Here is an 11798-nt window from a genome sequence, read left to right as displayed (position 1 = left end):
TGGAAATGGCGAAAGTAGTTAGTTGCAGGTCGAGTAACGACAGTACTTACGGGTCGCCAGGAAGAACAATGGAGGAAAGCGTGCCGCTGACGGCACGAACAAGCTGTGAACCACCACTCACCTGCAACAGAAAAAAAGCGGTACGTCTTAACAGCAGCCAACCAGCAAACACCCACATACAACACAGTTTTATTTTCAGTCACAATCGAAAACTAACTTTCCAGCGACGACCAGTTTCGAGGTTTGCTATCGCCAGATAGCCACACGTGTATTTGGCTCTTGGGCCGTCTGACGACCTCCTCTTCTGTTGTCTTCCGCAGCTGCATTAGCTGTGTAGGATATGGCCGGTTCCAATAAATACTGTGCTTCCCTCAAGAGCGATGCTTAATGCTTCCTGGTGAATCACTGTGCCTCTAGATATGACTAAGAACTCGTCACTCTTACTACTGCTTCCTGCCACGTAAGCTCTATGTACTGGAGTAAACAGCGTCGCGATCGCCGTGAAACAGCATGACGTTCATTTACTTGGTTCTAGTACCATTATTTCGTAACGATGTGATGTTGAGCACACTGATAGGAAATGAGTCTTACGACGGTTTTAGACGTTAACAGTTACGATAACTTTTTACTGTTGACATGTTACACTTCGTAACGATGATGTGACTAATACTGTACTCAAGTCCTATAACAACGCTATTGTCGCAAACATTGCACAAAGGTACTGATTCTTTAGTAAGCATGATCTGAACATGGTTGTTAAACAGCCGAAATCCATACTCAGCAAATTGTAATCTTATTTTTATTGCTATCAAGAGCACTAAAATTTTTCAATACTAATAAGAAAACTTAGGTTTGCACACACACCACAAACCACCATGGCCGAGCTGGTGGAAGGTTCACCACGAATAATGAAGGTCACACATTCTGCCAACGTCAGAGTTGCTTTATGAGCGCACACGCAGCCCGAAGCGTGTCACTTCTCCATCAGTAGGTGGTCATCGTATTACCTAGCTGTTCCATACTGCTGCTACGCAGAGCGACCAACGACAGCCCACGTCCTCACAACACCGACCTCTGCGAACGTAAACCACTTTAAGCATTTCAACGATGATATCAGACTAAAAATACCAGCTGGATTCTGAGTAAATAGTAAGGTTACAGAGAAGTTCTGCTTTATGATACAACCTCTTCATCAAAATTAATCACGGGAGCTGTAAGCCAAACGATGTAGTAACATTTAAATTACGTGGAGATCGTTCCGCCAGGTAAACCAGTAGCCTAGGTTTTCAGAGGCTGGGGCAGATTTGTCAGTTTGTAGTAGGCCTATTATATGAGCAAGTAGAACCAGCTACAACGCGCCAAAATAACGCAATTTTTGGTTTGTAGTCTGAAGCGATGAGGGTAACGGGTGTACACTGGCAGCAGAAACTGATGGTGAAGGGAACAATGTGTAAGAATCTACAGTTGGCGAATAAGTGGCTGGGACAGACTCTCGCCAACACGGCCACTTTAGTATTTGTACAAGACGTTGTAAGTAGGCTGTTTAGGTTTTTATGTTGGTAACGCCACGTAGTGCTCTGTATGAAAATCGCTGACTGCGCTGTGTGCAGTCTGTGGCTGGTTGGACTCGTTGTTGGAATATTCGCTTGTGTAGTGTTGGGCAGTTGGATGTGAACAGAGCGTAGCGCTGCGCAGTTGGAGGTGAGCTGCCAGTAGTGGTGGATGTGGAGAGACAGGTGCCAGAGTTTGGAGAGGTTACTATAAACGGACGATCTGGACGTGTGTCCGTCAGAAAAAGGAAATCTGCAAGACTGGATGTCATGAGCTGTATATATATATATATATATATATATATATATATATATATATATATATAGACTTTTGAATACTATTAAGGTGAATACATTGTTTGTTCTCTATCAAAATCTTTCATTTGCTAACTGAGCCTATCAGTAGTTAGTGCCTTCCGTAGTTAGAATCTTTAATTTAGCTGGCAGTATTGGCGCTCGCTGTATTGCAGTAGTTCGAGTCACGAAGATTTTTGTGAGGCAAGTGATTCATGAAAGGTATCGGTTATTATTAGTCAGGGCCATTCTTTTGTAGGGATTATTGAAAGTCAGATTGCGTTGCGCGAAAATAGTGTGTGTCAGTTACGACATGATCAGAATGAGTAAAGATAAACCGTCTCAGTACGTTTAGTTTTGCTCAGCTGTTTGGAAATCAAATAACGTAAGAGTTTTTCCAGCACTGTCATTCTTAATTTTCAAAGGGGACATTGCAACGTCACATCGGAACTGGCTGAGAGCCTTGGTTCGACAGAGGGCAGACGCGGACAATATCCATAGTAAGGATGCTTCGACGGCGTGCCACTCGCCGGTTATTTTGCTGGTGGGTTTCTGATGCCTTCAGTGGAATAATTTTTCCAGGTCAGTATTTGAGAAGGGAAAGACAGGGAAATTCTTTCAACTGGGTTCGAAGGACTGAGCATAGCGAAAGCATGCCGCCTCTAATTGTAACACGACTAGTAAGATTGACATATCTTGTGGTGGTTGACAACTGTACTTCTCGCCTGCGACTGGATCAGAGGCGGGGCGTGGCGACTGGGAGTCGTGATCTTTATTTATAGGCGTGCTTAACTCAGCTGGAGTAGTACCGTCTGCAAGCGAAACTTTAACAGCCCGTGTCATGTACGGACAATGACAGCACAGTAAACTTTACTTTGTAGATAGGTCTGTCTACTAAGAAGCAAGAGTTCCATAACATCTTTAAGACGCCCTCTCTCTTGATCTTCCGAACATCTGAGATAATGTCTCTCCAACATCGTCTCGATCCGTCAAGTTTCGGGTCGAAACAGTGGCCCAGAAATAGTTATATCGAGAGTGTGCGGATGGAAGACGGGTGCTATGCCTCGAGAAATGTACACAACACTGCAGGGCAGCTTTTATTGTTAGGAAACAGCGCATGTGATACAATGATGTGGAAATGCGCCGCTATTCTGTACAGATAAATGTTCTACCTGCATCATTCACGGCGAAACAAACTGCCGGATTAACTACGGAAGAAAGGACAGAGAAGAAATACTAAGGAAATTGGAGGGCTGAAGACAGCTAGTGAGAAATAATTGACAAAAGGAACAGTGCTGCCACGGCTGGCACGACGTAATTCTATCCCAGGCTGCATGCATTACGCAGCATTCGCGCTAGCGACGTCCTGGAGTATAATTAGCGAGACCACCGTCTTCTAATAATATGCGGTAAGGGACTTCCCTAGAATTTCTCACGGCTACTGGGCAGCTCAGCAGCTCACCGTTACTTGCATCAGACGCGCGTCACTGCCGTCCGCTGGCGTGCTCCTACTGTCCGCCTTGCACAGCGGCGTCACTTGTTGTGTGCATTTCCTCGAAACTTACTGATGCACCCGACTAAGGGAACCGACCAGTGGAATGCTGAACGATGACGACTGGCGCGTTAAGCACAGGTACACTGAACTTAGCTCGCATCTAATTTCTGTAACTTTGCACGTTTAAAGTTACTTCTATGTGCTCGCTGCTTAGTAGTGCAGCATTCAAAAAGCGTTATTGACGCTAAGACTTTCGAAAGATCGTTCGACACTTTCGTACTAATGCAGTGATACAAGAAAATCTTCGGAGCAGAAATGACACATGAATCTTGTGTAGTCGTCTATTATTCTATTTAGCATTTCGTTATGTGAGAGTAGGGATTTGCGGGGATACTCACATACAAGAGGAGTCCTCGTATTAGGAAGAACAGTGCTGAGCTGTGAAACCTTAGAGAGATCCTTGTGTCTAACTTTATTACACGATAAGGCACCTGCCGATACTCTTTAATCACACTGCGCTCAGCATCGACTTTTTTGGAACAACAACCGATATCGGTCGAACTTCACGAAATTCATCGCTGACCGAAGCAAAACGACACGACATTCTGCAAAGTAATTGCAGACGATCTTGTTTGGTGGTTATTGATTACCAAAAGATTAACGAAATTCGAGGTATTGTGGTTCACTTAAGCATTTAGGAACATTGTAAAAAAAATCATCTAACGTAAATTTTCCTCTTTTATCTTTTTTTACCAACCCCTTTCTTTAATGATCTACCGTAAACATACCACTCGACCAATTCTGAGCTGTCATTGTTCAAAAATATCGGCGAATGACAGATTAAAATTTGGTAATGACATCTCAACAGCGACTTCTAGTGGCAGTTCTTACAAACTTAAAAGCGACCACCGCACAACCAGGCGCTCTCACGTATTAGGTGCAGACACAGTTTTACTACATCAATTGCGAACTTCGAGGAACTAGCTACTTGCTGACAGCAGAGGTGGAGAAAATCAGTTCGTAGCTACTGAAATTCTTTCATAGTGATTATTTCAACCATCGTGCTTTCAGTTCTTTCGCGCAGAATGGCCATTAAAGAGACTTTAGTCCGAAATATGTTCCATAAAATAAAAGTTGATAGAGTAGCTACAGGTGTTACAACGTTACAACATGATGTCGTTTGAACAGTCACGCTATCAGTTAAGAGGTCAAGAGGGGGCGGGGGGGGGGGGGGCGACATCTGCAATGAGACGCACGCGATGTCAGCATTTCTATTAAACTAGGTGTTATATACGAGCCTGCTTCTTAGCAAGTACTTGCGACGACGTTGATTCTATGGCGTTTGATAATTTGCCTTGCTGATGGAGTCTAGAGACTGAAATCGATCGCGGTTGAATGTATGGTCAGAAAGTACACAACTGTTAATCGGATTTTTTTTAATAAGTGAAGGTGTAACATTCCTGTTGATAAGGTGACTGTTACACAACTGAGAACCCAAAAGGAGATACATTCATTCATATTCTCTTCGCAGATAGGGCTCTTTTGCTGCACACTGCTAGTTCATACTGCTTGGGAGAAACCCATAAAATAAATCTGTTTAACAGGAGGGGTGGGAGCGCGGAGACGAGGGCTAGTGAATGAGACACCGTATGTACTAATTTCAGCCCCATTCACAACCTCTAGTCCACTCGCCTGCTGAGTGGATCGCCGTAAGCAATGTTACCGCGACACAGAAGTTTTCAAAATCACATTCGTACTCACACACAGCGCAGCCCCTAAACGGAGACGCAATACGAGGAACAAAGGACGAGGCAAGTTTCGAAACGCGACTGGCCTACTTGGGGAGTTCTGAAAGGTTAATCGAGTAATGGCCGCAAACAACGCAACGAGAGCTTTAAAAAAAAACCGTTGCATGTGTGTACACACACACACACACACACACACACACACACACACACACACACACACACACAGAGAGAGAGAGAGAGAGAGAGAGAGAGAGAGAGAGAGAGAGAGAGAGAGGCGAAGGAGCGCGCGCGTGAGGCTGCAGCGCATGGGTTAAGTTCCCCCTGACGTTCAAACGGAAAGGGAAAGGGAAGTAACAAAGATGAAAGTGCAGCTGAACGCCTCGCGCGGAACACAACACGGGTTTCATACCGATCGAAAACATGAGCTAAAGCACTTGACGATATCAAGAGGCGGCCGGCTGCAAAATTAAAAAATCGACCCTCGGTTCGGAAGCTGCGGCGCTCGTTCGCTGTACACGCGACGCCATCCACTGGGCATCTGTTTTCCACAGTATAATATGTAAGACCATGTTATAGTCAGCATTCCTCTTCTTCCTCCATTTTCCTTCTATGGTCTCGCTTTACTTTCTGAACAGGTGTAGGTGAGTAGCACGTGCTCACTTACGAAAGATAACCGAGGTTCGTTTCGCTGCAGCGCCAGTACATTAGTGAAAGGCTCTGCTTCGGAATCTTACTAACAAATGCAAACTAACGCTGTCGGTAGTGAGAGACATACCACGACCATTAATTATAGTTGTCGCATACGCAAGCGCTAATTATAACACTAGGAGAAGTAAAATCTAGTAACAATTCCCATACACTTCGTTAATACTGGGACAGCCAGCGACCTTTGTCAGCTAATTATTCACTGTTGATGGAATTTAGTCAAATCACTGTCAAGTCAGTAACTGTCTGGAAATTTACCATTGGAGATGAATGTAACAGGCATTTATTTACATCGGATCATCAAATTAAATGAAATCAGTTACAAATTTTAGCTGCATTCAGCAGAGTGGGAACTTGTCTGGGCGCATAGCGTCAAAGCCAATGCGAGACTGGTTCAAAATGGTTCAAATGGGTCTGAGCACTATGGAAGTTAACATCTGAAGTCATCAGTCCGCTAGAACTTAGAACTACTTAAACCTAACTAACCTAAGGACATCACACACATCCATGTCCGAAGCAGACTGAAGCGCCTAGAACCGCTCGGCCACAACGGCCGGCACTGGTGGGCATTTCCGCTGTGAACGAGACAATCCTGCTATATTTTCTTGTCACTACTCGAACTCAGAATCGCTCTTTCCTCAACATGTCAGAGCGGTCCCAGAACAAATGTGTATTCCATCATATTAACTTTGTTATGTTAGAAAATGAAAGAAGCACGTATCAGTTTTTAGCGATACAGATCAGAAGCTTTGGTGTCCGGATACTATGTCAGGTGAACCTTAGCCAAACAACGACAACAGCAGATACGGGTGTTGGGTGCCTAGGAACCAGGAACAGCTGAGACACTACAGAGATTCGTACACGGCGCGCAGCCGGGGACTAGCTGCGTAAAGGAAATATCGACAAACGGCGCAAGCAAGGTTGAACACAGAGAGACGAGACTAGACAACTTTATAAGATACTTGCTGACAAACCAGGGACCGTCCGTGTATTCATTTTACCAATTTTCTATAAGAAACGAAAACAAAAAGTTAACTGTTTGTAGTGCAATACTGAGAAAAAAATCATTTCATGTATTTGTGAAAAGAGCTTTGGTATTATGAAACAGTCGCACAAAGAAATATGCATAATGTACAAATCCATAACTCCAGATTAAGAGACATACTATGCAGAATACAAATTCTCTGTAAACTTTAACTCAGGTATTATTAAAAACAATATTTCTAATTAATATCCAGGAGCCACGACGAATAAATTCTTGGTGAGCCCGCCCTTTAGCAAGTGACAAAATTTTCCATGAGAAAAAAATTGAGAGATGACAAACCCTCTCCGCAGTATTTAACAGACTGCCCTGTGACTTGTTAATTGTAATGGCAAATGCAAGCCTACAATGTAATTCTGTAAACGTCTACTGTTTTCACCTACAGCCGTTGCGCTTTGCAATTTAAAGCTGCTAAAAGCGCTGTCAGGTGACAGGCATTTCCTTAAGTTGACTCGGCAGTGGTAGTGTCTTAGTGGTAAAGAATAAATTAATTAGAACTTTATGCATGACGCGACATTTTTTCACGCATCACAGTGTTTATAATGTCCTATCTATCGTACTGTGTGTCGACAACATCCCGCGGCATATATGGACAACTGACTGTGAAATATGTTGCGACAAGAATTAGCAGCACAGGACTGACAAATTTAAACGACATGTATGATGTGGCAGTTTCTCACGTATCTCAATGTTTATGACGTTGTCTTCTGAAGTATAATAGGCAGGTGGTTCTTACCCCAAAGCCGAGTGTTGTCTGAATCTAAGGTGTGTGCGTAGGAAGCCCGTCGGTCCAGTGGTTTTAAGAGGAGATGTTGCACACACACACACACACACACACACACACACACACACACACACGTGTGGCAGCCAAGGCGCATGCGCAGCCCCGGCGCCCCTCTTCAGTTTGTACATGGCAGACTGATGGGAAGGGAGGGCTATTATCTCGAATTACCTGCCACGCGCGGTAGTCGGGAAGCGACAGCTGCCAAAATAAGAAACGCACTCCCTGCGGAGCAGTTGCTCTGGTGGGGCTGTCGCGCCTCGTCTGACGACTGCGGCCGTCACATGTTCGCTAATCGCACCGCCTGCCTCTGATCCAAACTCGACACACCCAGAGCTAGCCGAGCCTAAGACCAGCTTTGTACCGTGGTTTACGACCATGATGGAACTCATTCTTGACGGGATGACATCGTCCTTTGTAACAGTAACTTCTGGATACACCAAGGAAGTGTTACAGGGACGTTACAGTTCACAATACGTGAGACTATCTAATGGATAGAGTGGGAAGGCTCCGCCAGACTTTGCATATGGCACACGGGCTGGCAGTTGACCCTGAACGTGAATTAATTGCTCATAAACGGGTGAAAAACTCTGCTGTCCTATTACAGTACGAACAATAAATCAATGGAATCAGTAACATATCGGAAAAATATCTAGGAGCAACCATCTACAGTAACGAAGTGAAACAGTATAAAAGTAATGGTAGTACAAGAAGTTCCAAGCACTAGTTTCACTGGAAGGATGACAAGGAAAAATACTTTATCCACGAATGACGTGGCTTAAAAATACCACTCCTTCGACCGTTTCTTCAGTATTTCATAACAGTCTATGGCATTTACCAGGTAGGATTAATAGAGGAGACAGAGAAGGTCTAAAGAAGAACGGTGCATTTCGTCGTGGGTTATCCGTCTAGTAGGAGCAAGAGCGTTACAGAAGTGCTTATCAATCTCCATTGAAAGATGCCAAAAGAGGTACTGTCCATTACAGAGAGGTTTACTATTAATATTCTGAGAGTACATATTTCAATAAAAATTATGAAAATCATTGCTTTATCCCGTATACATATTGCGAAATAGGCACGATGTGAAAATCAGACTAATTCGAGCTCACTCGGACGTTTACCAACAATCATTTCTCCCATGAGCCATACTGTATGTGGAGCAGGAACGGGGAGAAATAATAGTGGTAGTATTCTTTGCCATACATTGCAAGATGCTCTTAATGTACACATGTAGAGCCTCCGCATCTTTGCGAACCTTGCTGTTATCGGCGCTACTACCCAAGAAGTTCAATTTTTCTTCTGTATGTGGCAGTTTTACCTGTAATGAATGCGTATCGTGTAATGGGGAAGAAAATGCTTGTGTGAAACCCCGTAAAAATGCGATCCATTGGACTTATTGGAATATATGTATATTTCAGACCTACTGCAACGAGTTCACCCTAATCATGCAAAGCGCATGAAGTTATGCACTGAAAAGCACGGAGATCATGTTGAAAATATTGTTTATTAACAGTAAAGTGACTAAAATGTGCTTTTATCATTATTTATTGGAATTCCCTATGTAACCAGACGTTATGGGCTACCTGCACAGATGGCGGTAGTATCATATGCACAAGATAAAAAAGGGAGTTGCACTGGCGGAGCTGTCCTTTGCACTAATGTGAATCACGTGAAAAGTTTTTCGATGTGATAATGGCTGCAAGACGAGAATTAACAGACTTTGAACTTGGAATGGTAGTGGAGCTAGACGCATGGAACATTCCATATCGGAAATCGTTAGGGAAAGGTCCAAAGCTTCAAGGTCCAAAGCGTCAAGGTCCAAAGCGTCAAGGTCCAAAGCGTCAAGGTCCAAAGCGTCAAGGTCCAAAGCGTCAAGGTCCAAAGCGTCAAGGTCCAAAGCGTCAAGGTCCAAAGCGTCAAGGTCCAAAGCGTCAAGGTCCAAAGCGTCAAGGTCCAAAGCGTCAAGGTCCAAAGCGTCAAGGTCCAAAGCGTCAAGGTCCAAAGCGTCAAGGTCCAAAGCGTCAAGGTCCAAAGCGTCAAGGTCCAAAGCGTCAAGGTCCAAAGCGTCAAGGTCCAAAGCGTCAAGGTCCAAAGCGTCAAGGTCCAAAGCGTCAAGGTCCAAAGCGTCAAGGTCCAAAGCGTCAAGGTCCAAAGCGTCAAGGTCCAAAGCGTCAAGGTCCAAAGCGTCAAGGTCCAAAGCGTCAAGGTCCAAAGCGTCAAGGTCCAAAGCGTCAAGGTCCAAAGCGTCAAGGTCCAAAGCGTCAAGGTCCAAAGCGTCAAGGTCCAAAGCGTCAAGGTCCAAAGCGTCAAGGTCCAAAGCGTCAAGGTCCAAAGCGTCAAGGTCCAAAGCGTCAAGGTCCAAAGCGTCAAGGTCCAAAGCGTCAAGGTCCAAAGCGTCAAGGTCCAAAGCGTCAAGGTCCAAAGCGTCAAGGTCCAAAGCGTCAAGGTCCAAAGCGTCAAGGTCCAAAGCGTCAAGGTCCAAAGCGTCAAGGTCCAAAGCGTCAAGGTCCAAAGCGTCAAGGTCCAAAGCGTCAAGGTCCAAAGCGTCAAGGTCCAAAGCGTCAAGGTCCAAAGCGTCAAGGTCCAAAGCGTCAAGGTCCAAAGCGTCAAGGTCCAAAGCGTCAAGGTCCAAAGCGTCAAGGTCCAAAGCGTCAAGGTCCAAAGCGTCAAGGTCCAAAGCGTCAAGGTCCAAAGCGTCAAGGTCCAAAGCGTCAAGGTCCAAAGCGTCAAGGTCCAAAGCGTCAAGGTCCAAAGCGTCAAGGTCCAAAGCGTCAAGGTCCAAAGCGTCAAGGTCCAAAGCGTCAAGGTCCAAAGCGTCAAGGTCCAAAGCTTCAAGAGTGTGCTGATAATAATGCATTTCGGGCATTACCTCTCACCACGGACAATGCAGTGGCCGACGCCAGTTTAAACATTACAGGAATTAGGTACCCATGCGCCTGTTCCGTTTTCTTGGCCTACGTTCGTGTCTACATCCATATTCTACCACCACTGTGCGGTACATAACAGAGGGGACTTGTTGTTCCCATCTATCTATCTATCTATCTATCTATCTATCTACCTACCTACCTACCTACCTATCCATCCAAGTTAACAGCATCTATACTCAGCTCATTACGTACGTCTTCATTTCTAATTAGAGAGGTATTTATGTGCAGTCCTTCACATTTCTCAAGACTATCTTTTTATCTTCTTGGTGTAGTTAGCTGTGAATATAGCTTAATTATTCGTCGGGGCATTTGAATTTCGAGCGGCGTTGCAGGAGGTGCGCGGGTAACGAAAAGAGGGACGGAGCAACAGCAGAGAGGAGGACCAGCAGTGGCCACTGCTACAGGGCCTTTGCGCCAAGTCAACACACAGGCCTACAGGGGTTCGTTTAGGTGGGCCGCCTTGTTTGGACGGCAGACACACCGCAGCTCTTTAAATAATAAAAGCCAGCCGTCGTGTCCCGAAGTGCGCTCTGGACTCTTACCTCGTCTACCTATCGGTGGACAAACGACAAGGGCGGGGTAATCGTCCATGGGCTATCAGCGGTTACTGGAGACGCGTCGTCTTTGTTCGGGGATTATTAGTTGTTTTTCTACGCTTTTGAACAGAACAGGCGAGGCAGATACTAGATTGAGCCTAGGGACTGAGAACGGCCAAAAGTATGTGCCTTTCTTATCACAGCCAGGAGCAGAATCAAGTCGCCTTACTTTATCGGTAACAGACAGGCACTTCACGTTTTGTATTAAATTATCCATACCGAAACAGTTGACTATAGCTTACGGTGTTTTGCAGAAATTAAAATGAAGTACCTTTATTGTCGATGCACAAAGACATGAAACCTACAGCAGCTCACCAAAACTGCGCGTGCGTGTGTAGAAAGAGAGCAATCTGTCCCGAACAAAGGTTGGCGGAAATCATAGCGATACCCACCCCCCCCCCCCCCCCCCCCCACAGTGCGTCCAGGGGCCGCCTTTGTCGTCCAAAACTTCGTTTATTTTCCTTAGGATTGACGCATCTAAGTGCTCAAGAGGCTGCTCCCAAATAGACTAAAGGATCCGATATGTGAACAATCACTGGTGTCAATCACAATCAGCAACTGTCGTGAAGTATTTTTTGGCATCAGTTTATCCTTATAACGATCCCATAACCCTAACTGAATGAAAAGCGGATGCCATATTACATTTGCGGAAGAACCCCA

At 45.0% G+C, this 11798-nt stretch overlaps 1 protein-coding gene across 1 annotated transcript; it reads left to right on the top strand.

Moving 5' to 3' along the window:
* The first annotated feature begins 875 nt into the window (after positions 1-875).
* On the top strand, positions 876-11234 carry LOC124606559 (spidroin-2-like). The gene is made up of 3 exons (XM_047138543.1): positions 876-932; positions 9425-10421; positions 11209-11234. The coding sequence occupies exons 1-3, from the start codon at positions 876-878 to the stop codon at positions 11232-11234; spliced, it is 1080 nt and encodes a 359-aa protein (XP_046994499.1).
* The last annotated feature ends 564 nt before the right edge of the window (positions 11235-11798 follow it).

Source organism: Schistocerca americana, chromosome 3, assembly GCF_021461395.2.
Source record: "Schistocerca americana isolate TAMUIC-IGC-003095 chromosome 3, iqSchAmer2.1, whole genome shotgun sequence".
Classification (NCBI taxonomy): domain Eukaryota; kingdom Metazoa; phylum Arthropoda; class Insecta; order Orthoptera; family Acrididae; genus Schistocerca; species Schistocerca americana.
Note: the sequence above shows the minus strand (reverse complement) of the source record. Positions and strands in the feature narration are given on the sequence as shown.

Excerpts from the sequence above, each read along its gene's own strand:
- LOC124606559 (XM_047138543.1), top strand. The coding sequence starts at position 876 with ATGGCCGAGCTGGTGGAAGGTTCACCACGAATAATGAAGGTCACACAT. Across the intron at positions 933-9,424 it reads AGGTCACACATTCTGCCAAC|CGTCAAGGTCCAAAGCGTCA; the intron begins GTCAGAGTTGCT and ends CAAGGTCCAAAG. Across the intron at positions 10,422-11,208 it reads TCAAGGTCCAAAGCGTCAAG|AACAGGCGAGGCAGATACTA; the intron begins GTCCAAAGCGTC and ends GCTTTTGAACAG.